Consider the following 27,203-nt stretch of genomic DNA (forward strand, 5'->3'; position numbering starts at 1 on the left):
ATATTCTTTCTTGCCGTGAAAGGCGTGATTTATTATGTAACTAAAACGTCCTCAAAAACTGAAATGAATTGATTACAACCGTTGCAAAAATGTATTCAGAGTAGTATCTGCTGTAACTTTATTTCCAGTCCATCAAAAAATGTCGCTCTCATTGCACAATAAATAACACTTACTCTAATTCTCAATCTTTATTTGAAACGTTCCGAAAAACTTTATCCCAAACAGACCGAAAAATAGCCTGTAGTAGTTAACAAGCAAGCGATTGCTGTCAACAAAGTCTGTTAAACTTTCCCAGCGGTGCTCTGCAGTTTGGACATGTGTGAATGACATCTTTACACATATCGATGCAGAATGGAATAAGACAGCAACCCAGCCAACATCTGAAAAAAGAAGAGACTCGGAATTAGACAACAGATGTAAACATTTGATCAATTTAGTTGGACGATAAGTCATAAATTCATGGGGAGGCTTCACCCCGTGTTCCAACCCCTTGCCCTCTTATTTTGTGAAAGAAAGAGTACCCCTTACCTTTCATTAAAAAGGGGTAGCCTTGTCACAGTAGTGGATCCAGGGGAGGGGCCACCCTCCCCCCCCCAATTTTTAGCTCAACTGAGGCCTGAAGGGCCGAAAAAAGTTTGGGGGGTGACCGCCCCCCCCCCCCCCCCCCCCCCTTTATCTCAAGGTCTAGATCTGGCACTGTTTCATACCTACTTAAAAAAATTAAGTAGGAAAACAATTGCCATTTTAGATCGTTATTATAGCGTCCGAGGTCTTCACTATAACGGATCGTATCCTGCACCTCTTCACACTGCCACAAAGAATGTCTCAGAAACATATCGGATATGTAACGATTCACTTTCAAGATCGGCGCGGCGCAGTTTTGTAATTGCACCGTTAAAGAAACTGATCCAAAATAATCGTTCTTAAGAGTTTTCCGGTATGGTATAGACATACCTTAATAAATTAAAATGGTACAGCCAGATTGCGACATCCTCGCCCTTTTATATACCTGAAGCCTGAAAAAGGTACCGCTTTCGGGTGGAGACTGCCCGATCGCCCCCTTCCACAAACACACACCCTGATAAAGTCTTTCTAAGAATTAGGAGAAAAACATCTCGGAGAGACTAACAAATCTAATATCCAAATGGACAACTCCCTGGAGTGTAGCGTCCATATACGCACATACGCCCGTGCGTACTGGTGAAATCTGGCTTTTTTTTCTTGAAAGCATTTTTATCATTACATAATTAAATTGGGATGACTGATAAATTTTTCGAAATTATATTAGTGTATTTGTGTTATTAGTATAGGTAATAGCATGATTTGTAGTGATCTTTGGCATAAATACCACAAGTGATATTTCGAAATTGTTATACGTAATTTCAAATTTGAGACAATTTTGAAATATCACGAGTGGTATTTACGCCAAATATCACGTACAAATCATGCTATTATTTGTTTATACTACTACCCGCAAAAGGTTTGTAATTTTCACAGGTAGGTATTTCAAATTAAGCTGAAATACCACTGCTCTAAGCCAACCAGATTGCAGAAATTTCTCATGTAGTAGTGTAATTTCCGTTATTCTTTTAATATTCCATAAACGGACGGTAAGAAACGTTATAGTGGGGAAAGATTGAGCTCTCTTGCAATTCTGCACAAACACAAGCAAAAGGACGTTGATATTGAAGGCGTTGTTACATAGTTTGCCCGTCTGAAGGGTAGAAGTCCGCGCTTTGCTTGTAACCTCCTTGACGGCGTTACCGTTTTACCCTTTTTTCTTTCCGTGAACACTGTACCTTTCCGATAACACTAGATGTGGGTCAAATAAACAACTAACTACTGCATGTCCTGAGGAAAACACAAGAAATGGCATTTCAGAAACCCTAAATTTAACAATATTTCCGCGGGCGCATGCCCCCAGACCACCTTGGAGCGCTCTAACTTTTCTTCCAAGTGCGTACACCTTCAAAACCTTAAGCTACGCCACTGCTTAGTCTCTGATCCAAACTTGGAGAACTTTCGAAATCGTCAAGACAGCGGCAGTGAAAACGTCATTGATAGAGACCTTAAGATTGTAAGACGAGGACGACTGCGAATAGTGCTCGCTCGTAAACCGGCGTCATTTTCCCGGGAAAACGAGGTAGTCGTTGTCATAAGTGGTCATTCTACAACGAGTTTTAAGCGAGAGTGTCGTAGTGGCGGAAACAAGTTATCAAATGTTAGAAGTTGTAGCATTTTGCAATCGGGAGAGGTCTTAACCCCCTACAATAACGTTAACAGTGCTTTGTTGCATAAGCTCAGTGGACATGATGGGGAAAACATGCTCAAGTAGTTTTGTCCAGGATTGTACTAGAGCCTTTCTTTCAACTTCTCGATTTTAGAGCACTCTTGAAAGGAAACAACAAGGCAGTGCTCGCCGGGTGCGTTCTTTCAAACGTCATCGCAAATATCCCGGCAGTTCACTTTCTGGGGTTGAATTTGTCAGGGGCCACGTGCAACTTAAAGAGAAAGAAATTCACCGTGTCGTGCGGTGACGGGGAAGAAATGAATCAAGGAGTGCTGAACGAGCAGAGCTGTTGTTTTACTTACTGAACCCACGGTTCTTCCTTTTTGACGTTCGGAGTTCGCGTGTTGCCCTGGTCGTTTCATATTAAGCTCTCTGTTTTAAAAAAGCGGAACGTCCCAGAATACGCGCTTATGCAGAGAACCGAGAGAATTACGTTATCTTACTCTTTTAAATCGTTGAAGTGAACTTTCGATTTTTGGATATATGAAACGTTCCGAGTATGTCCCTTTCAATTCTTATACAACGAACACGTAAAAAACAAAAAAGTAAAACAGACTTAAGTTACTGCAAAACCATCAAAGCGGTTCTTTGACACGACTTAAAAATAAGTGTGTAAATCCCCTTTAAGTTCAATGGTTCAGTATGGTTGTATTTTCACGTGAATCCACTTCATTGCCTGTTCCAAGCGTTAGGCCAGAAGTGAGCAGGGAAAAATGAAGAGCGGAGTTCTCTCTCTGTTTTCCTTGTTTGATTTTAGAATTGCTCCGTCCCTCACTATACGAACGCCTCAAACGGGCTATCTTTTAAGGGCGGACGGATTTCACATCTCAAGAAAAGTGACAAAGCAAAGAAGAAAAGAAACATTGAACTGCTCTAAGCTTTCGCTTACCCCATAAAACACAGCAGACTCGCTGCAGCATAAGTCAGGTTTCCATCTTCCTTGTTAGTGACGGTGAAAACTCTCGTCTGACAGTACGGACAGACTACGTCTATGGGGACCTCGCCATAAACTGGAAAAGCCGGATAAACTGGTACAGGACTGTAGCCATTTAACCGGTTTGGCTGGTTTTCTGTCGGCGGGTGATACATTTTGGCTGAATCAAAATAAGCGTTATATTCCCCAAAGATAATTTCTTGCCCGAGTCTTCGATGCAAGAATTCGAAGTGACGTTGGTTTTAATGAATTCGGCATCATTGATACAATGGTGAATCAACACAGCTGGGAATATATTACTCAATGAAAATCGAAGTAGTCAATAATAAGGATAAATTTTGAGGCAAAGTTAAAGTTAAAAAAAGAAACCGTATTATGAGGAGATTCTCACAATCTGGAAATTTTTATCAAATCATCTTTTCTTGTCAAAATAAAAAATGGAAGTGAAAAGAAACGGCATTACAGAAATCCTAAATTGGGCTGTATTTTCTCCTCCTCGAATAAATTTTCAAAACAAAGGAGGAAGGGATGGAAGGCCAAAACAAAAAGAATTTTTTTTTATACTCGGAGTATGAAAAATTTGACTCAGACTGGTTTTTGAAGCAAAGGTTTTGTTTTACGCGAGGAGTTGAAACATTTTTGCAAGCGACTGTCCTATTGCAATCTGATAAATACCAATTTTTTTAAGTTAACGGTAAAGAAATTGAACACAAACTCTTCGCTTTCTACTTTCACTTTGAGTTTTTAGTCAGTAAAGAGGCAACCGAGGTAAAACTTTCAGTGGAGTTTCTTGTGTTTCCCTTGCATTGAATATGTCTAACTAAAACGAATTTAACATTTGTAGCTTTTTTAATACTAGTGCCGCGGTCTCAGAAAGAATTTTCGTCTAGCTATGGTCCTGGTGAAGTCTCCATGTTTTACCATCAAATGTAAATTACTGACGTGTTTGAGTTGTTGTTGATCAAACCAAACTTTTGTTTAATTAGCTGTAAGTGTTTGCTACATTATGATGAATTCATTAGCGCGGCAAGCGAACACATGTGCTCTTTTTAGTGGATGGTTACTTTTTATTCTGAGCAAAACACGTAATCTAATGTCTGAAACAAAGAAAATACAACAAGACACGAGATTACCTAGGTGCATTCTCGGTAGTTCAAAAAAACTTTCTGCAGGTTTTCAACTTCCAGCTTGACGTAATTTTGTCAAAGCAACACCTGTTGTACTGGATTTCTCCGAACTCCGCCACTGTAGGTTATATCAGACCAAGATATTCCAAGTAACATCAAAAGATGCGAGCTCATTTTGTTTTTGCTATCCTTGTTAACTTGGTTTTCACTGCCTACAGTTCACACGTCAAAGAACTTACTCTTTACAATTTTGACAAATTCGTTGACGGTGAGCGTTTCGTGTTCGTTTTTTTCTACGCGAGTTGGGAACAGCGATGCGTAGAAATTCTTGAACGTTATGAAGAAGTTGGCGACGCATATGCAGACCGCGATGATGTGCTCATTGCTAAAGTAAATGCGTACGAAGAAGTCAAACTGGGTACAAGATATTGGATCGATGAATACCCTTCCTTTCGGTATTTTATCAAAGGAAGTATCACAGAGGAAACGTAAGTATACAATTCTTGGCATTACCTATTATCAATCGAACAAAAACAAAGAATAATTTTAGTATTCAACTTTTCAAACACCCAAACATCTGTAGGAAGACAGTAGTATAGTATATGGCAGTATGAGCACATTTTCCATATTTTTGCTCTATATTTTGGGCCATAATTTCACAAATCATACATAACAGTATGATACCGGTTCAACTGTGTTGGTGTTATGTATGATTTGTGAAATTATGGCCCAAATTATAGAGCCAAAATATGGAAAATGTGCTCTTACCGCCATATACTATACTACTGAACACGGCCTTGGTGGCGGAATTCACGGAAACTCAAAAAAAGAACTGCTTTCATTTGAGAATTTGGTACACTTTAGGATTTCATGAAATCCACTGACTCATAAGTCTAAACCACCTTACACAGTAGACAGTACCACAGAAAAGTACCACTCAGTCACTTTCATTTGAATTGACACACTAAGTTTGGAAATACGGACTAAAAAGCTAAAACCACCCAGTATAGCATAATTTCATTTATTGTTTAGAAGTTAGAACTGCCAAGCTTAAAATAACCACATTTTCATCAAGTAATCAAGTCTTACTTGCATATGCTCCACAGTACTGCGTGCAGAGTAGCTTTCATTTGAATAGTTATACACAACTCAGGGTTGTATAATATTCATAGTCACCAAAATGAAAATCAACTCGTAAAACACAATGAACAGTATTTTACAGTCTTAAATGTTGTAATAGTAAGCCGGTTAAGACTTCTGCGTAAGACTTTTGGTACATTGTCAACAGTCGATATAGTCAAAGAGGCCTCATCGGCAACGGTATATTTATAACTGCATGCTTTCTCCATTTTGCAGTTATAAAGGCAGCAGCCATCCCCAAGATCTGATCCGTTTCATCCAAACTAAAGCCTTCCAACGCCTCAATCTTGGCATTTTCCTGACTCCAGTCATCGACCTTAGCTCATCAAACTTTGAACGCATCGTCAAAGACAGAGCACGAAGTATCATGGTCCTCTACTACAATGGCAACTGCGATCTCTGCAACAGTTTACAAGGCACTCTGTACAACGTAGGGGTAACCTTCCGGAACGAGCCAAAATGTCTGATCGGTCGACTGAATTGTGACGCAGATCCGCAGATCTGTATTGAACAAGGCATTCCGCACTATCCCAGGTTCAAAGTGTACTCACAGCACAACAAAGACGGCGTGGTGTACGAGCCCGGTACGAATCAGGAGAGCTTCAGCGAGACGAATATGACCAAATTTATGAACGCTTTGTGTGGGACGCAGAGGATTTTGCGAGGACGACTTAACGAAAAGGTGAGTTTGTGGCAGACAGGACCGAGTTGTTGGAAGCTTCGTCTTAACTTTAGAAACTCAACGAAAGGTACCTCAACGTTAAAATTATCGCGTTCAATTAGATGCCATTAGTGTGAAACTTCAACATTGTCTCCTTAACTCTCAGAACTTTACTTAAAGGGTTCTTAGCGTTGGCATAAAACAGACATGAATCGTCTATCCCCTCTTTGACATCTTAAATCCAGAGGAACCACGACGTAACGAGCCACTTTACTATAAACCTCTTAGTAAGAAAAGACGTCTTCATCCAGTCAAAATGAAATGCACAAACAACACACCAAAAAATGCCTGTTACGCAGGTTTATTTTAATTTTTTTATACCCCAGTTTTGGTAAACTATTTAAATTTTTTTTTGTGGTTCACTTTATCCTTTGTTTTTGGGTGTGATAAAGTACGATTAACGAGCTTGAAACAAAGGAAAATATAATTCAAACCAAGGTAAAACTGAACCACAACATATTCATTACTTCATCTTTATCCGCCAAGGGTTTTTCAACGAACCGACTAAATGACCACCTTCCAGTGGCTAGTCTGCGAACGAAAACGTATTTCCGGTCAGCCAAAAATTACTTAAGTTTCGGGTGGAGGGAAGCGACGACCGGAAATAGGTGCGCGTTCGCAGGCTACCCATCGGCCGGTTGGCTAAACTAGTCAGAGCGCAGAAAGCGCTGCATCGATATCATAGAGGTGGAGATTTTGAATAGAGTACAAGCCTGAATTTTCTTAGACTTTCTTTTGGTAATTGAAAAGGTTGCGTATATAACTGGGTTGATCTTCTTTACATTCAGCAGTAGGGAAAGTGCTAGGAAAGATCGAAGCGACTCTGCTAGCAGGGTAGGAAAGTGAATTCATATTTTGTATTCTTTTTTATCAGGCGGGTCTCTTGGATGACTTCAACGACCTAGCGGTCCAGTTTATGACAGAACACAGAAGACGCCGAGAAATATTGGTGGCAGCAAAACACAAAGCTTTAGCACAAGCTGAATTCCAGACGGAAGCCAATTTTTATGTTTCTGTGATGGTTCGAATTGCAGAGCATGGCGCTGGAATAGTTAAGGAGGAAATTGATCGATTGGAACGCTTAATCGCCGGTCCATTGCACGCTAATAAGGCAGACGAACTTGAAAAGCGAAAAAATATCCTGAAGCAGTTCCAGGTCTTGCATTACGAGAGAGATGAATTATAACCTGCTCGTGTCTACAGTAATTTTCGAAACTGAGTTTTCCATCTTTGTAATTCAGTTGACAAATTTTTCAGTTTAAGCATGTTTCTTTTATTTGGTTTTCTATCTTTTCTTTCTTTTTTTAGTAAAGATTTACCCTCAAATATATTTGTCCTACGATTCCGCTATCATTTTAATTTAAAGTTTCAGTTAAGACTTGCCAATTCTTATAAGTGACGATTAATTTCTGGGTATGTTAAGTAAAAAGTCGCTGATGATAAGAGAACCAAAGTTGGAAGCAGTTTATGAAGCATACGTTGAAACAAACACAGCAGCAAGGTTACACTGTGTTATAGCTTGGTCATTTTTGTATTGTCTTTAAATCACATTTAGCTATACAGATGGTGCTTCAGCTTTAACAGCTCCTTTCCAAATAAAAACTTAACTTCAAGGACTGGTGCAGTTTTCTTTTTGTTTACAAAGATCATATTTCCTTCTTTCCCCTGTGTCCACTCTTTCCGTAAAAGTGTAGGTAGAGTGTAGCTAACATTCCCTGTTAACTGCAAAAACCTTTGGCCTCTAACAAAGCATCATAAAAAAAGATAGCCTTGCTAGCGAAAGTAAATGAAAAAGCTCTGTTCAGCCACTTATTGGTCGTTTGAGTTTGCCTTCCCTTATCCCTTCGGTGCATTTGTTCGGGTCACGTTGCCCAGCGATGAATTGACGGATTCTTCAACCGAAATTCATGACCATGAAGCTTAAGACCTGTGGGAAAACGCCATGCAAGCGACTTCAAGATTAACTGAAAAATATCTCCTTTGTCAGCATGTATATTAACTCTCTTCATGGAATGAGTAGCTTCAGCACGACGGACAATCTCAATCACGCCCCAAAACGATAAACTTTGTGTCAAGTTCATATGTGTCTTTTTAATCAACGTTTTTAGGTCTATTTCGCCCTAGGAATTATTCAGTACCTCTAAGCCACAACGATTCCGTATCGATTTCACGAGCGTGGTCTGATAAACGTATCCAGGAATACAAGAATACCCCCAATATTTCTCTGTTTTAAATAGTCCATGTAAGCACGTCTTGATCGGCCCTGCAAAAGAGAAAACAAGAAGAAACGTCTGTCTGTTTTGATAGTAGCACTGACAAGGGCCACGTTAGGCAGAATACCTGGTAGAAATCGCCCTTCCATTTTTTAACCTCTTTTATGAGGGCCAAGAAAGTCATTGAGCGATTGTCGTGTAAAGTTTACGAATGAAGACAACAAACGAACAAAGAATTCAGGTGCCAATTTGATTGGTTTAGCGAAGTCAGACGCGTCAAGTTTTTAGTCTGTTTACGCTCAAGGAATCTGTTTTTACCAGATAAGGAAAAAATCCTAAAGTTCGTTTTCAAGGTAAAAGTTTATCATTAAAATGATCTTGCGGGCAAGTCCTCACCTTAATTAAACTTGGAGTGAGCTTCATGCCTTCAGACTGAGTCTTGAAATTTGAAAAGAAAATATTAAGTCAGATTCGGATTGTAAACCCGATGCGAACGCTTTGAAAGGGTTTATTACTAAACAAGTTAGGGAACTGTGACTGGAGAAAGCAGAATTTCGTATTGATGTGTTTAACTTGACAACTCGTGAAGAAGCAATCAGTCCCTCACCTGATGAAGAAATTTCCAAGCTTCTCCCACCAAAGATATGTGGTGATGAATTGAAAACAACTCGTTCATGTGGCGCACAGCAAGAGAGTCAGTCACTGAACTTAAAAAGAAAAGAAAACGAAATGAAAGTAGCTTGGATTTCGTGAGTTCTTATTCTAAAAGAAACTTAGATTCTTTCTATGCCCCACGCTCTTGTTTCTCTCTAAAAGTTCACGGTAAACCAAGCGGCTGTTTTCTTAAATTTGCCCCCAAACGACGGTTGCAAAGTGAATACACACTGCTATCAGGAAGAGGCAGGACTTCACATACCGCTGTTCTTCTCTCCTTCTCAGTACTTGCGTCTCAACGATTTTAACTTCCCTCATCGTTTTGAGCATTTTCATTTTTTTATTCGTAAAGCAAGCGCGGGTGCTAAAGCACTGTATTTACTCTTACTCTAATAAGCACCGAGGCGCTTGTGATATTTTTTACGCTTCAAGTGCAGCGTTTATTCGAAGGTGGCATTTATTTGAAAGTTGAACGCGACAAAGAAATGTAGTCTTTCGATATTGATTATATCAGGGCCGCGGCGCTTATTCGGGGGCGGCGCCTTTTAATTTTTTCCCTGAATGCAACGCTTATTTGAGTAAATACGGTACCTCTATGATGCAGCTGCAGTCAAAGAAAGCATTACTTCCGTTGCTTAGCAGATCTTCGACTTACTACCTATCTCCTGGTTATATCTAAGCGTGTACACGTGACAAAAAGGATGCAAACATGACATGTTTTGCCGCCAAACATTCGAAGTTTGGGATGGCGTTAGACGAAAGTTCACATGCAAAGTAGGCGGCTGTTTGTCGACTAGATTTGCTTTTTCTCCGTTGAGAAGAATCAGTCTGGACTTATAAACTCCAAAGAATAATTCTTAAAAGCAAGTGCGTTGTTTCTAATATTCCTGAAAGTTGAGAAAAATAAAAGATGATCGGAACGCGATGCTCAAAAACATATAAACAACTTAAACCTTTGGCGCAACAGTTTGCTTTAACAGCCCTCAAACTTCCAATGTTTGGCGACCAAACATGTCATGTCTAGCACTCTATTAGAAGATGTTTTCTTGTCTCATGTCCACGCTTAAATGCAATCGATGGTATATCACCAACCTTGGAATGCTGAAACAAAATGATTTCTCTCTATCTATGAAAGCTTTATTTCGCCACAGACTATCGCAAATATCCAAAATGTACTGATTGAATCTCTGTATACTTTGAAATCCATCAGGAAATGCCAGCGGAGTGCTCTGTTGACAAAAAACAAACCCGAGGAAGATGTTATATCTGTCATGTCGTGACAAGCGTAGGGCAAAGGAATAAGATCAATATGTCCGAATGCTCAGTGGGAACCCAATCACCAATCCAATTCAGACACCAGACAGGCGCTTTGACCACTGAGCTATTGTCGGTTGTAGACAGTATATACACAGTGCGGACCTACATACCGTGTGGCGTGAAATTTTTGCGGGAGTTTAATTTTGCCGATCGCCGTTTTTTTTTTTTTAAGATTGCAAAATATAGGTTTTCCTGCTGCGGATAAATTTTTGCAGTTTTCAGAAACTGGATCTTGTATCGTTGATTTTTCAAAACTCCTTCTCTGCCCCGTGACCACATTCGCAGGACCAGTGTTGGTAAGGCTGCCTCATACAATTACGGTAAAATTTCTTCTTATGGCACTTGTCTTAGCCAACGACAAGAAACCAGGCAAAATCTTGACTGCAAATCTGTGCATTGCCCCTTTCCCTTTGCCCATAGAAACGTACCTGAGATTCTCCTTGCGATATTTTGAGCGATTCAAACTCCTTCTTGTAACTGAAAGCAATAGATCGATAAGACTTTGGAATTAGTTTAAATTACTTTGACGCTTTGGTCAATCCCACAAAAACCGGGCCTGGGGCTGGGGAGCACCGACAACTATGACGTCGACGGCGAAAATGTCGCTAAAAAATGAATTTGCGTCCTTTCAAACTTAATCGCGTCTATTTGGAACCCTCAATTTGTCAAAAGTAGGCAATTTTTCCTGAAGTTGAATTCTTAAGGATTTTATCCAGTTTAAAAAAGAGAAAGGAAAGTTCGTCGTCGTATGTTCACTTCCTCCATAAAACGATGCATTAGGAGGTTTCACGTCGTGGTCGTGCAGTGGACGTCAAAAAAATGTACTAAAAAGCGTGATGCACGCGCAGAGCTGTTGTTTTGATCGTCGTCGTTGTCGTCCTGGTTACTTCAGCTCATGAAACGATGTTGGTTAAAGCCTCATGGCGATTACTTAAATCCAATCATTTTGTCCAAAGGTATGTAGGCGAATTTTTCTGGAGTTTCATTATTAGGGGACGCGTCCAAGTTTAAAACGAGAAAGGAAAACTCATAACCGTGTGTTCACGTCCTCAACGAGACGTCCCATTTCATTTGCATTTCACGTTGTTAGAGCGATTTTCGTATCACCTCAAAATCAAAACTCGCCAACAAAACAGAAACAACAAACGAACGGAAAGAGAGCGACTTGGTTGGTTTATTGAAACGAGCGTGGCTTTTGGTTGGTTAAGCGAACGCTCGGGTGAAAAAAAAACTTCGTGCCCGAGAACTTTCTAGAAATCAACCGATACTTCGCTTTGACGTCATACTTCAACACGACTGGCCAATCGAACAATGCCTTCTCCATATAAGGGTTTTCTTCGGCGGGAAAACGAAGAGTCCATGTTTTGATCTTTTCATCCATCGGCTGAAAAAAACAACTAACGAACACTTACCGAAACCATTTTTCAAGGTCATACGAAAATCACTCTATCGTACTTAATTTGAGGCTACGTTTACACCGCACCGCACCGGACCGGTTGAAAATTTGTGCATTTAGTTTTTCCGTTCACACGGAACAACATTAACCTTAAGAAAATGTAGACGCTCAGCCGTATACAGGTCCGTGTGAATTGAGCGAAAATATTGAACGGCCCTGGGTGATCGAATTGTCCGGTCTCATTTTTTTAGCCTGAATCGACAGGCCCCTCGCCTTTTTTCCTCAGTTAAGTACTTACTTGACAATGATATGACATAATCTTGAGACTGCCATAGAATTATTTGAAAACAGCATTCTGTAGATGATTCCTGACGAAGGAATCAGGACAAAAGGAAGAGAAAACTGCCTGTGGGAAGTTGACACCTGAAAAATCGAAAAACAAAGACAAATATACAAAAGGGCAACAAACTAATCTTTAATCAAGGTGCGTTTTAGACTAAAGGGGTTTCAGAACGGCCTTGTAATCCCATTTAAAAAGATTCATTTAAGTCAACTTATTTGGAGTTTGGGGGAAGTTTGGAGAGTACTCGACAAGCTAAAATCAAGAGAGGATCTTTATCCTCTCTTGCTAAAATTGAGCTTGGCTATGCACCCAATGCAATGCATCTGGCAATGCCAGCCAGATTAATATTCTTTTGTTTGAATTAAAATAAGCCTAACTAGCCTCGTTCTCCAGTATAAAATTCAAAAGAATACCTTATCTCAAGCGAGGCTAGTTGGGCTAATTTTAATTTAAACAAAAGAATATTAATCTGGGAGCCATTTTTGCATTGGGTGTATGCCTCGAGCAACTCTCACGCCGCTTCTCTCGTACTTTCCAAACTTCCCCAGTGCATCCACAACTCGACATACGCACGCTCAACCTCGTTCCCAGCTTCTCTTTCCTAGGGACGGGTAGGAGAGAACCCTGGAAACGAGGTTGACACACGCTATGTAACGCTAGGTGTGAACAAGTGGTATGAATCAATTCCCCAGTTCAGAAACCCCAAGGGAGAATGGGTATGAGCTTTGGGCGCAGTGATTTCTGGGATCGTTTGGGTGTACTCTGGTTGGTCGATGGTATTCAAGGCAACCATTAACCAATCATAAGTAACGCTTGTCCACCCACAATATCCCAGAAATCGTTGCGCCTAAAGCTTGTACCTATTCCCCTTTGTTTCTGAAATGGGAAATTCCTCATTAGCAACAGGGGGCGCTTTCCATTCAACAAAAATCCGGCTTTGAAATTTCGGAAATTTTACAAGCCCAATGGACCGGTACATTCCGGTTGCATAGACCCGACCCAAGCCACCGCGCGTTTGGGTATTGTTCTTGTAAGCAGGATACAAAAGAGCGGTACTGGGGACAACAATTTTGTCAAATGGAAAGGGACATTTCGGTCCGACCGACCGAAATAACCAGACCGGTCAAAGTTGACCATGTTCAAAGCTGGTCCCGAATATTCCGGTCGGACCAAAAAAATGGTCCGTTCCATTTGATGTACCAACCGAAATTTCCAAAATTTTGGGTTGAATGGAAAGCGCCAGGAGTGTTCCAACTCACCAGCTCAAAAAAATTCAGAATCCAGTGTTGTAAAAGGGCGTGGTCTCCTTCAACCTGTAAAACAAACAGACAAAACACTTAACACTGTTCCAATCTCTAACTCGAGGGTTAATCGTTTACGATAAATCGAAGGAAAGCGGAACAAAAACGAAACCTAAATTGTTTCTTAATCACTTTTTGACCAGGTGTCGCTCTTACAAAACCGCTGGATTCGGAGACAATTCGATTTCCTTTTTCACAAATCACACGTTTTCCAGTGTTTTTCATCCATAGTAGGTTTTTCTGGAGGTACCATTTCCCGAAAAAAGCCAGGTTCCGCTATTTTGTTGTTGTTGTTGTTGTTTTCGTTAACTTTTTCCGCCGTCGCACTCAAGTTGTGTCGTCTTTTTGTGCCTCTCTTCACGGCTACTGCACATTTTCACAGAAAACTTACAGTTGCGCATGTGACCTTGTTTTGCATGCCTTAATTTGCACTGGAAAAACAACTTGATGGCTGCTTCACAAGGCTGCTACGTGCTGATCTGAACATAAGCTTGAGAGATCATATATCTAACAAAGCGCTTAACGGAGATCTGCCCCCAATTTCAACAAGTCTCCAGATACGTCGGCTGAAGTTTATTGCCCACTGTTGAAGAAGGAAGAATGAGACTGTTTCCCAACCACTTCTTTGGGATTCAAAACGCGGCAGTCGCTCAAGAGAGCGCCCAGCAACAATATTTATTGACCAACTAGAGAGTGACACTGGTCTTTCGAGGCAGGATCTTGCATCTGTCATGGCCAACAGACGGAGTTGGGACAGACTTATAAAATCACTGCGGGTGCGCCCGAAATAGAAGGATAGATTAGTTACGTTAAGAGAGAATAATGACACGAAGTAGGAATCTTAGTGCGTTGGCCGGGATATGTGAATTTCACTTCAGTTATATTAAGGGCTTGTAATTAAACAGAAGTCTAATTCCTGGGACATCCCGGCGCAAATCATAATTGCTTGTTTGAAACGTCATCACTAGTCTCCGTGCGACTACCCCAAAGCCAAAAATGCAGAATGTTGTACTAGCGACTGTTGAATTAACTCTTGACAACACTGGATTAAGTTTGCGGACCTCTCCGGAAACCACCTTGCCATTAATTCAAGCGTTTAGTTGGTCTAAAATTAACTTTGGAGAAAGTTCACATATCCCAAGGGCTAGACTGAGCGTTTCCCTTTCTGTCGCATTATTCTCTTTCAGTTATGTTTTATACCTGAAGCGCTACAACGCAGATCCTGTCCACAAAGTGAATAAAGTCATAGATTGTCTTGAGTGGATCAAACGACTCTACTTCATCTTCAACAAATAACGATACGCTGTAGTAAAGATCAGAAACTAACGTTAGATGTTCTTCTGTTAGTACCAACTTAAATTAGTGATAAACTGGACATTTTGGGTAAAATGGAGACGTCAAAACTAAATGCAGATTCAGTAAAAACCAAAATATACATTTTGTGGTTTCATTTTGTCCTTGACTATTTACACTTTTTTTCCCCTTTATTGCAAACTCATCATCATACATTTACCATACCCCAAAACAGAGGAAAATACAATTTAAACCAGAGTCGAAATTGAACGATGACACATACATACAGATAGGCACTAAAAAAGGTTTTTAAAAGAGTTTTGTCAACGACATTTTTGAACTAATAGAATTTGAGTTTATTTCAATTTTCCTTGTTTTAATAACACTGAACAACTCCCAGACGAAAAAAATACATTATATAGATCTAGCTGGATTTTTTAGAACGCTACTACCAAGTAGTTGTTTTATAATTTTATAAAAACTGAGAGGGCGACCATTGCATTTTTTCTCTTCGCCTTCCTTTTTTTCTCCCCGCTATGTCTATTTTTCCTCTGCTTTTCCTTTCTTGGAGTAGTTTTTCGGGCTTATCGGATGCAAGAAACTTGCCTTTTTGGCTTTTTGTCAGTCAAACGGCTACAATTTCGGCAGGTATGTTTTCAAAAATCAGGCTAGACATACAACAGATACCAGTCTCCCCCGTCCCTTAACTAATCCCCAGTCGCCTTGTTTGTCAGGTGAGCGCATGGACGGGGGCGAAATTTCGCCTTCCCCATCCCTCTCTCTCTCGAATGCGTGTCTGATAAATGATTCTTACCTAGTTAAGTCACGTGCTCTCTTAGATTGCTCCTCCTGAAGTAATTCCTGTTGCCGTGGTAACTCAACAGCCAGGAAATTTCTCAGCAGCTCAGTGAAGCAGTACAACACTTGACACTACATCAGTATTAATCAAAAAACGTATGAATAACAACAACTATAATAATATTCAAAAGTAGGTTGAGTTTGATCGTCCGGGTGAACGTAGTCCTGAATAGGACTGTTGTTGTTGACAGTGACTGACGTTTCGACAACCTGTGCGGTAGTCATCTTCAGAGTCAAAGTGAGTTGTATCACGTCAGTTGATGGTATTATACTCGGGTTATTGAATTGATCTGATTGGTCAATTACGTCGCGATGTTATTGGTCGTCTGTCAGTTAAGCCGTGATGTTATTGGCTATGAAGACTCGTAATCAGTTATTGGTGCGTTTCGATCCATCTATTGTCACAGTTAAACAGTCGTCTATTGTTACTCAAATTGTCAGTTCTCTAGTCGTTCTCTCGTGGTTAGTTCTGCTTGATCTCGTCAATAAGTCGTTTGTACGGCGCTGGTAACTGTTCAACCTACTTTTGAAATGACTCCTGGGTTCAAACCTTTCACAGTTATAATAATATTCATAGCAACAATAAATATAAAAAAAATGACTCAGTATGTTTACATCATTGATCACTCAAACTGCATGGGAAGTAAAATGCCTCTTTGCGTCTTAGTTTTATTTTGATTTGTTGGAAAAGTTGTATATATAGCATTTTGACGCGGACATGCTTCGCTTAAGACTTAGGCAGCCACATATCAAGCACAGTCCTCAAATCAAACGGTCACGACGAATGATGTCAGTGGTTTTGAAAAGTTTTCTTGGCAGTTGCTTGATTAGTAAAAACACAGTTCCAGAAAGCGTTCTATCGTAACCCACTAAACACACGTTACTACTGTAGAAAGTGAAATGACAAAACTCAGTTAGCGTCAGTTGACTATGAGATTAAACTGTAAAACGCACATAAATTATTACCCCCGGTTAACATTTTCCCGAAAGAAAAAAAGACAAGTACTGACTAACCTTCACATAAACTTGAGAGGAGAAGAAAAGCTTTCTAAGAGGCTCAAGAACCAAGTCGTTCAAACCTGCAAATGGCAAGCACGTTCATGAAACGTTTATAATTTTCCATCGGAGCTTCCAACCAGTGGTTGGAGCTTAAAGGAGCTGTGTCACGAAATTCAGCTAAATTAGGAAATTACAAAATGCGCGTTCAATTAACAGAAACATAAAAATAACCGCTTAAAACTTTAAAGCAAGGTTAAAATAACAGAACAGAAACAACAGATGCCACGGATGGGCAAAACAGGAGAAGATTGAGACGGATTGAAACTAGGGTTTTTGAAAACTGTTCAGCCTCACAGTTTTTCAAAGTTGATCCCTGCTGCTTGCAGCTTTAAAAATAATGATCAGGAGACATATTTGTTTGTCTCAGATCTCTGATTTTGTCATTTACATGTAATTTCTTTGCTTACTTTAAGTTCCATAGTGATTGAAGGCAAGTAATTGGCAAAATTAAACAAAATGCACTGAACTGCCATGATACAGCCCCTTTAAGTTAGCCTGCGAAAACAGCGGTTTCTCCTCGTTATTCCTCGTGAAACGTCCTCAGCGGCGAAGAGCGAGGAGAAACGGCTGTTTTCGCAGGCTAAGATTAAGTTAACTCGTTTTCTATAATTCAGCTTTAAAAAAGGCAATGCAAGAAATTCCGTGAGGGTGATAATGTCGGCCCCCGTCCTTTTTTTGGTCACATGGACTTCGTCACAAATAGAAACGAAAAGGGACAAAAACGCCAATGTGCCTGAAAATGGATGAAGAGATCAAGCTATTTTGGTTTCTCAGTTATTTCTTACAACGGTTTTAAACAATTTGGAAAGAAGTAATGGTACTGTCACATCAGAGGCGGATGACGTGCTGTACAAAACCGAAAAGAAAGAAAATTGGCGATCAACTGCAAAGACTATAACTCACGCTGAAAAGGCCACAGGCTAAGACGAGTAACAAGTTGGAGCACCAGTGGCCTAAAGTCCGAACCATTCCAGGTATAAAGATAACGAACCAGGAATGCTTCAACGGCCGGGATAGACTCCTAGAGAAACGAAAAAAGTGTACGTACTGCAAAGTTAGAGACATAAACTACCGGCAGGAGTAAATAGACTCTTATCTCCACATTTTAACGGATTCACAAATATATCTACTGACGGCATATTCCATATGTGCTTGGAAATAGCATACCGTAAAATTCCGAAAATAAGCCCCTCCATGTATAAGCCCCTCCAAATATAAGCCCCCCAAACCGGTAACGCAAAAAACCCTCCGTTAAATCGCCCCTTCAAATATAAGCCCCCCGGGGGCTTGTACTTGGAAAATTGCCCTCAAATACAAAGTTTAACAAAGCAAAAACGGTAAACTTACTTCCAACTATACGGCTAGCCCAATCGATTTTGAAACGCAAATTTCCCTCCGTAGATAAGCCCCTCCGAATATAAGCCCCTCAAAAAGGGCCTTTGAAAAATATAGGCCCCGGGGCTTATTTTCGGAATTTTACGGTATATAGCTTCCGTCAATCTCAAACATGCAAGGTTGCCATAGCTAGAGGTTTCTGAAATTCCCTGACTTTTTCCTGACAAATATAAAATTTCCCTGACCAACTGAATTAACAGTTTCACAAATTAGTCCTGATGATGGCCTCCATCCTGCCCTCACACAGCCATCCTCTCCACCCATTTATTTATGCTTTCAGCAAGTCAGGTGCAGTGTACATGAATTGATAGTTCCTTAAGATATCGTGCAAATGGGATTGATTTTCTTGAAAACCCAACATTATCTCAACGTTCAATTTCACGAACAATATTCTAATAATACAACATGACTCTTGCCCGTAAAATGTACGGAAGAATTTTAAATGTTAGAAAACAATAAAAGTAGAAGGGAAAATAATCAATATGTCCTCTTAAAATTTCACTTTTCCCTGACTTCTTTCAAATACTTAAATTTTCCCTGACTCCCTTAATTCCTTGACCTTGGCTAGAAGAATTTTTTTTCCTAACCATTTCCTGACCCGTGGCAACCATGTCAAAACTCTATGGCCCGCATGGCAGGCACCGGTTAGATAATTTGGTTAGGTTTTATAGGGCGAGAGAGTGAAACACGCGAAGGGGAGAAGGGTCTACTCTCCTTCAGTTTCTGCCCTTGGGCGCCCGCTCATAGCCGAAAATTTCCCTTTACCCTTAGAACCGGGGCCTGCTACGCAGGCAACACTCTAGTGCTGGAAGACACAGTCGCTTTGCGTAGTGTCTGTTTGGGGATGTATTCAGCGCATATTAAATTGGTAAGTACAGATGTACCTGAACTCTAATTCGAGTGGCAAATCACTCACGCCGAACAGTACACGAAAAAAGCCCCTTGCGTCTCAGCCGCTCGCACGCGCTCTCGCAGTCAAGTAAACTGCGAGAGCGCGCGCGAGTGATTTCTCACAGTAGGGACTTTACGCTTAAGGACGACACGACGGCAACGAGAACGTCAAAAACAACAACAGGTTCAGTAAGCAAAACAACAACTTTGCAGGTGCATCTCATTTTTTTTGTACATTTCTTTGCCGTTTTTGCACGACTACGACGTGAAATTGCCTAATTTTAATTACTGTTTAGGAAGGAAGTAAACAAGCGACGACGAAATCTTATTCTCTTTCTAAACTTGAATACGGTTCGTAGAAATTCAACTCCGGGAGGGTTCGCCTACATTTGACAAAGTAAGTGAGTTGGAGTAATCGTACTAAAGAACGAAAGAACGAAAATTCAAATTGGAGGGGCGTTTTCGCTGCCGTCGCGTTGTCGGATCGTAGTAACAGAATGGGAACGTCAGTTGTTTAGTCTTTTTCGCGCGCTTTCCCGTCGTCAACTGACGTTTCCTTCCTGTTGCTAAATCAGCCTATTATCCCCGAAAGACGCAGGCTATACGCTTTTCAAATAAAGCACCATTTCCCCCTTTGGTTAGACTGCAAAATAGTTCCTTTCTTTTTTAAAACGTCAATACGCATTAAAAGACGGGCGTAAACAGTTCACTCCAAAATAACTTACTTGAAGGAAACAAGTAAACTGCTTCAACTTTTGCAACAACACAAGGCTGTTTGGATCCACTGACTCAGATGACGGTCCACTCAGAAAGTCTAGTACATAAATAAAAAAAACCCACGGCAAATTAGAGCGTTCCGAAGAGCAGTAGGCCCGGATACGATCTTACTACAAAGGGAGCTTATCGTAAGTCAGAATCCGGCAGCCAGAGCAGTCCAGCTGTAAAACGAATTCCACTCAGTTCAGGGCTGTCCAACTAGACCAGGCTATTCCTAATTATTAAAAACTGAATCACTGGATAATGGAATTTCATTTATCAAATGACCTGTCCGATCGGCCTTTTTCTGATTTTTGGTAGATGCGGCTAAAGCATTTTATACAGGTTTGATCAGCCAATACGTAAACCAAGAAAAGAAGATAGAGCGGTTTTCATTTGAGTGTCGAAAAGTAATTGGTTTTGCACTTTCTACACGATGCGATTGGCTTAAAAGATTCGCGCCACCTTTTCATCCAATCAGAAGTAAAACCAAAGCCAATTGTGACGCGCTCGCATGCATTTTCCCGCGCTTTGCGTCAGCCACATGTAATTACTTCGAGTTTTGATTGGTTCAATGTATTGTCTGTGTCCTATGTGATTGGCCAGAGTAATTACTTTGGTTTTGGTTTTACGACACTCAAACGAAAACCACTCTATTGACCACGGAAAAGCATCCACAGCAAGGAGAATGTTTAATAACCGCAGAATGAATTCATACTAAGTCCACCTTGATTGAGGTTTTAAGAAACTTCGAGACACACACCTATCCCAAATTGAAGAGACTGTCGAAATGAGCAACCTCAGCTCTTTGTTTTGCCGGGCACATAACAAATTTGAGTGAAAGAGAGATTACCTTCATATAAAGAATGATTGAGCCAAAAGTTCAGTCTTTGAAGCATAACAAAATCTGGGTTTGAGGTAAGGACATGCTGTAAAAACGGCGAATTCAGGACACAGGCGACTTGACTTGGAAACTGTGAAAAACCATGGAGAAACCGGATATCTAATTCAGTCGGGTCGAAAAAGAATAAAACCAGCCTTTCAAAACCAGTCCTCTTCTAAAATATGGTCATATCAAGGAGTAAGACGCACCTCAATGCTGTCAATATTTCCTAGAAGATCGTTAAAAGAAGAAAGCTGTTCAACAGAGATTTTCTTTTCAGATATGGAGGTGGTTTGTACTACAGGAATGCTGCTACTTCTCAGTTTCCTTCTCTTGGCTGCCTGCAAGTACAACAGCGTCACTCACAAAGGGTAGTTACTACAGCAGCAGCCCATAACTCGCTACAATTAGGAGCCGTTAACATACCGTGAAGTTCCGAAAGTAACGACCCTCGTTACTTTCGGATTTAGCACCCTTGTGCTTTCGCTACTTTCGGAGGCTCGTTACTTTCGGATAGCTAAAACGTGTACTCCACATGGGCACTTCTAAAAATAAATTCGCAAAAAGTGTGAAAGGAATACTTTTTTGAAAAAAGGTAATGTATATCCTGTACCTTTAGGGTTATGAATACGAATGTGACATAATCATTTATATTGATAAATCTCGGATCAGTGTGGCGTTTAATTCGTTCAGGATTTGAGGTCTCTACTTTCGGAGGGTCGTTATTTTCGGGGGGATCGCTACTTTCGGGATTTGCTAACAACTGTGACATTTTATGGCTACTTTCGGAGCTTCGCTACTTTCGAGGGGTCGTTACTTTCGGAACTTTGCAGTGGACGTTTAATAGTCCGGGGAATTTTTGGACTGAAGCAAACTGATGCCTTTTCATATATTTTACGCTATGTGTAGAACAAGGGGGGGATCTAGGGGGAGGGTGCAGGGGGTGCGCACCCCCCCCCCCCTCAGATGACCTGCGGTTTTCTAATACAACTGATATTCTGCAAAAAGCTAAACTATGTGGTTTATTGGTGTTGAAGTAGAGCAAGAGACGAGTGCATCCCCTCCTAATAAAAATTCTGGATCCACCCCTGAGAACGGCACTTGTGACATTATTAAAGAGAAAGCGGAACCAATTAAAGAAATGAGGGTAAATTGTGATCTTTTAAACTCTGCTCTTAACTACTAGTAAATTGTACATTTTACATTGTGACCTTTTAAACTTTATCCTAAATCACCCCCTATATTTTAACAATACCAAAAATTATGGTTAGTTTGCTGATATTGTATACACGTTTGTGAACACAACTGGAATCTTTTTCAATACACACTTTCAATGTCAGCTGATCGGAAAAACTTCCAGTACTGTATAGTCAGCACTCCTCTTAAGAATTGTTGAGTGATAGCTATGTTACAGGTTAAAATTTTATTTCGGATCAGTAAAATTTTTCAACCTAGATTGATTCTCACTTTTCTTTGCCTCCTCACCCTAATTCATGAATAATCAGGGCTAGGAGACAAAGGAGATAGAGAATCAACCTAGGTTGAAAAATTTGAACCTGAATTCAATTTTGACCCGTAACAGATGTGGACAAGAGCGCATGCGGTCACTGAATGAATAAGTAAATAAACGGATAGAAGGAAGGATTTAGTACTTATTCTTGTCGGGGAAAACGTATAACAAAGTAATAAATTATGAATAACAGTATATCTTAAAAAATAATTACCACTGAATAGTATAAGAATAAGAACTGGCAATGTTAGGAGCTGATTACCTGCTCAGAAACTATTTTCTTACCGGAGCTTTGTCTGGTTTTTCAGCTCTAAGGAAGTAGCTATCCAATGAAGTTTGATGATTATATTTGCTCTGGCAAAAAAATAAGCATAGACAATAGTGTTGAAACAAAATGACCGGAAGAGGATCATGTGAACTGAGACAAGGTCTTCATTGATGACAAAGTGTTAAATTAGGGTTTTCATTAAGAATTCTAGTGGCAAGAGAAAGGTGTAACGTTGCAGGAGAATATTTTTAAAGAGGCTCCACGTCTGAGTAACAAATGGTCATAGGCTATTGACCATTAGCCGGACAATTCTGCGTGATAAACGGAGAATTCTCCGATCTCTAATGCCTAAATGAACGCCGTGTTAAATAAAGCAAAAAGAGATCTTAGCAGTATTCAGCTTGGTGCTATACCTGGGGAACCTGGATATTAGGTGCTTAAAAACAAGAGGGAAGGGACCCCTAGCATTCCTGAAAACTTTCTTTACTGCTTCATTCCGAGATACCTGATTAACTTCCCTCCCTAACCCTTTTGAAAAATAGCCACACAGACTACCTCTTCCAGACTAAGCTAGGCTAATGCTCTACTGACCAAGAATGTAGCTAACTACTTTGGGGGAGGGTTAACCTGGGGACTATGGTGCAACTTTTCTCTGAAAGTTTTGTTTTACTTTATAAAAAAATTCACTTAAAATTAGATGCTCCTAGTGCATTATCAAATTTTACCCTGTCCCCACAAACGTTAATTCAGTGACAGAGGAAGTAAAGAGATCGTCTCAGTTTTCTGCTCCCTCCTTTTCCAATTTTCTTTTATCCATCCACCATCTGAATTCCACAAATGCATCAATTACATGTACCTGAACTTTCTTTACTGCTTCTTTCCAAGATGAATCTGATTGCTTGAACCACAATTTCTGTGAAAGCAAAAAGTTTAAAAATACTTGGTTGGCAAAAAAGAAATCCAACCAAAGTCGTAATAGTGTTGACCAATTTAAGTTCCCTCCCCTTAGTGTGACAAATCCTGTTCAAACATGCTCTGAGACTGATTCTGATTATATATAACTCACTACTGAATAGGTTAACAGTCTCTAGAATTTACTTTGATGTAACAAATCAAGCAAACAAGTGGAAGAAATCATTGCTTAACTAATTAACTAGCAGATAAATTTGATAATAAATAAATAAGTATACTTGATAAATATTTAATAAACATCTCTTTATTGACCCAGAAGTCAACAAAACCTAAATCAAATCAACACATGTAACCTCACTGAATAACACTAACTTAGGGATAGGGTTACAGGGGCTTGTCCACTCCATATTTAAACCCTGCACAAACACATCCATAGTAGTCAGTAAAAATACCTTTGAATTAATTTACAGAAAGTTCTCTTGGTTCTAAACTTTCCATACTCCTAACTTAAATCTACATATTAATAGTAATACTAACACCTCTGTAACACGCCTGTGACGTGGACAGTGGGGACACTGAGCTCTTTCATGATGGTGTCCGAAGTAGGTGGGCGGACTGACAGTACCTTATTTGAGGCTGGCATAGCAATGGTAACAAGGTTTGGACAGTGTATTTTGTACACAGAGAGTAAGCCAGCCAAGTAAGGTTTGATCCCCTGAAAAATGAAATAAATACAAGGGATATATAAATAAGTTGAGTATGACCGTCTGGGTGAAGGTAGTCCTGAATAGGACTGTTGTTGACAATGACTGACATTTCGACACCATGTGGGGTTAAGTCATCTTCAGAGTCGAAGTGAGTTGTATCACGTCAGTAGATGGTATTAGTTAACACAGTTTTACAAGGGATAATAGTTTAAAGCAAAACCAGTCCTACCCCCCCCCCCCCCGCCCCCAAATTAAATTTTCCCTTTGGTGGCCATTTGGCTACCAACTCTTTAGGTTCAGTCGCCAAAGGATTTTTTTAGGCGCCAAAATATATATCAATAATTAAAGTTTTAATAACTGGTTAAGAATTAATTAGGGCTTAAGAAGGGTATTGTTCAGCCAAAACAATGTTTCTAAATGGCATTTGCTGTTTTCACAAGTGTGCACAGTAATTTATAATCCATGTCATGTAACATCCATGTCGTTTCTTCAAGTATCAGTTTTCTCTGGTCGCCAACTTGGCAACTATTAATTTTCCGAATCAAGTCGCCAGAACCAAAATTTTAGTCGCCATGGTGCCTAAAGTGGTCGCAGCTTGGAGGGTTGTCCTATACAATGATTTCCTTATTATCATTAGTTAATTTACAGGTTACATGTATAATCCACGACCAAAACCAGGAAGGAAACAGAGGAAGCCCCATAATAAGACAGAATCTATGATGAGCCTGAGGTAAAACTCACCAAACGATTTTGCAGATCCAAAAGCTTTCTGATCCTGAATGGTCGCACTAAAAAAATTTTTTATTAAAAAGCAAATTAGAACAGTGTAACTTACAAAATGGCATAGAAAACATCAAGATTCTCCAAAAATGCTTATGTATTAATCTTTGCAAAGAGTTTCAAATAAATCATACCATCCTCCTTTCTTGTCAGGTAGTAGAGTAGATGGCAAATATGTGGGAACTAAAAGCAAGCAAACAAAATCAATAATTAATTTTGGGAAAATTTAAAACTACATGCCTTTTTCACACACAGTCTGATTTCTCGTACATTTGCATTGTTTTCCTGAATCCCCTGAAAATGGGAACCAAGACGACTTCCCTTTCCTGGGCATATAAGCATTTTTAAACCTACATTTTTTTAACCTCCCTACAACCCAAACAAACTTTCTTTCCCTGGGAAGTAGTTTGAAAAACTGGGATTTAACTACAATGAATCGATCCCAGCTGGTTTATACATACAATGCACACATAATGACAAGCATATTAAGAAGCAATATGTAACATCTGCATCACTTGGGGTGGTTCAGACAGAATCAGTCTAAGACTGCTAAAATATGGAAATTTCTTAATATGTTCTTCAGTCACCAAAATACTAACTCTATGGATTCCTGCAAGTAGGTTTCCTGAAAGGTTTTTAGAGCAGGAAATTTTTTGTCCGTGGCTTTTTATCGTTTTAAGCTAAGTCTTCTTTTTATCTTTTAATCTTTTCTATTTTCAGGACCTCTCTAAAAATCCCCCTGGTGGGAGAGTCTCCTGGTTAAAAATTATTATTATCACTGATTAAGTGTCTGGGATGCCTGGGAGCTTTTTCTTTTGGCACAGAATAGAGTTACGCCCCCATGGCTGGCAAGTTGGCTCCTCCAGGCCATGAGTTGCCATGCCAACAGAACCATGCCTCAAGTCACAATGACTAACCAGTGAGAAAAATAATAGGGGGAAAAAATAAAAATGCATGGAGACTTTATTTTGAGAAGGGACACTTAAGAGTTACAAGAAAAATTGATAAACTAGTGGCCCTGCAACGGAAATAAACCCACCAGTAAATCACTTTCCAAGAAGAGGAAAAGGATCCCATATAAGGAATGAACATCTCTCAAGTCATCAATAAGGTTGAAAATGATTAACATCCACCGAACCAACAGAGCCTAAAAAAGGTTAACAAAATGAATATACCATATTACAAAACTGAAAAGGAATAAAGGTGTTGCCCTTTTCACCCCTTTTTTGGGTTACTGGATATAATGTTTTGGACCTCAAAAAGATAACCAATGTTTAGTTGAATCTTTTTTTTACTTGAAATAGGGTCAAGATTAACTGATTTAAGACCTTCAGTATCACAGACGGTCACCATGACACCTATCTTTAATTGAAAGAAACATAACCCGCCTACTACTACTTCTACTACAAATAACAAAAATCAACATATTTTAAGAGGAGGCCTCCATATTTAAAAGTGGTTTTCAGGGAGTTCCTCTCAAATAAAATATAAAAATGAGTAACAGGAACATTACATTACTGCAATAACAAGATATAAACTAACATAAAAGAAGTCACATAAAATTTGACAATACCTGCCTATGGAGTCAACTTGTGGGCAAACTACCAAAACTATACCTTGACGTTCATGGACAGTTTGTTGGTGCAAATCCTGGACACAGCTATCACAACAGCTAATGAAGGAACTGCCCCCTGAGGAATGAGGCACTTGATAATCCGGGAGGAGATACTGTCACCTAAAAAATTATTTCAGAGAAGCACAGTTCCGTAAATAGTACGGGAGAGTTATAGATTTCTCTTAGGGGCTGGTCGTGTATTACCTGTGATGGGGGGATGGCCATTTTTCTGGGGATCATTTTCAAAATCTTGATTGGTTTTGGGCGGTCATTTTCAGATAAGGGAGCAGGGGGCGTCATTTTAATAAGTTAACAAAAGCGAATTGAAATTGAAAGTAACATGAGTAATTAGTAACATTAGTGCAACATCTCGACCGACATCTGAGGTCATGTGACGTTTTGACTCACCATATTTTCCACTGGTTCCTAGCTTGACCAAATTCAGCAGTTGTTCGGGTTGAAGTCCATCACTGAAAGCTACACTTTCGATCTTCTCAACAGCAAGAGCAGTCTCGACCTTTATTCGAACTTTGGGAGCTGCTAGATCTATATTAGCAAAAGTCTAAAAATCAGATGTTGTTCTCAATAAGAGGCCAATGACGAGGAACGGATAGTGACGTCGACATCGTGTGTAGTGTTGAAATTCACAGAAGTCATAAATACCTTGGTTCACCAGAAACGCTATGGCTTCATCAGCTGTAGTTAGGTTTGAAGAATCATTGGTCATGATTATCCTAAAAGAGTTAAGGCAAACGACCCCTGAACAGAGGTGTGATTTGATAACAATCTTTTTTAAATAAACTCGATCGATCTGTTCGCAAAAACAAACTTTTCCCCAGG

At 39.9% G+C, this 27,203-nt stretch overlaps 2 protein-coding genes across 2 annotated transcripts; one reads left to right on the forward strand and one right to left on the reverse strand.

The window, feature by feature from the left end:
* Positions 1-247: 247 nt before the first annotated feature.
* On the reverse strand, positions 248-27,159 carry LOC140950450 (centromere protein I-like). The gene is made up of 24 exons (XM_073399679.1): positions 27,027-27,159; positions 26,772-26,909; positions 26,365-26,483; positions 25,788-25,895; positions 24,883-24,931; positions 24,710-24,756; positions 23,887-23,976; positions 23,206-23,262; positions 22,367-22,435; positions 20,781-20,912; positions 20,542-20,662; positions 19,658-19,746; positions 17,550-17,667; positions 16,602-16,666; positions 15,544-15,659; positions 14,637-14,739; positions 13,395-13,448; positions 12,091-12,215; positions 10,825-10,873; positions 10,172-10,308; positions 9,033-9,132; positions 8,822-8,863; positions 8,351-8,475; positions 248-380 (listed from the first exon to the last, which is right to left on the reverse strand). The coding sequence occupies exons 1-23, from the start codon at positions 27,088-27,090 to the stop codon at positions 8,380-8,382; spliced, it is 2,088 nt and encodes a 695-aa protein (XP_073255780.1). The 5' UTR covers positions 27,091-27,159; the 3' UTR covers positions 248-380; positions 8,351-8,379.
* On the forward strand, positions 4,077-7,839 carry LOC140950255 (protein disulfide-isomerase 1-like). The gene is made up of 3 exons (XM_073399463.1): positions 4,077-4,839; positions 5,708-6,173; positions 7,087-7,839. The coding sequence occupies exons 1-3, from the start codon at positions 4,514-4,516 to the stop codon at positions 7,396-7,398; spliced, it is 1,104 nt and encodes a 367-aa protein (XP_073255564.1). The 5' UTR covers positions 4,077-4,513; the 3' UTR covers positions 7,399-7,839.
* Positions 27,160-27,203: the final 44 nt, after the last annotated feature.

The sequence above is a fragment of the Porites lutea genome, chromosome 10, assembly GCF_958299795.1.
Source record: "Porites lutea chromosome 10, jaPorLute2.1, whole genome shotgun sequence".
In the NCBI taxonomy this organism is placed as follows: Eukaryota; Metazoa; Cnidaria; class Anthozoa; order Scleractinia; family Poritidae; genus Porites; species Porites lutea.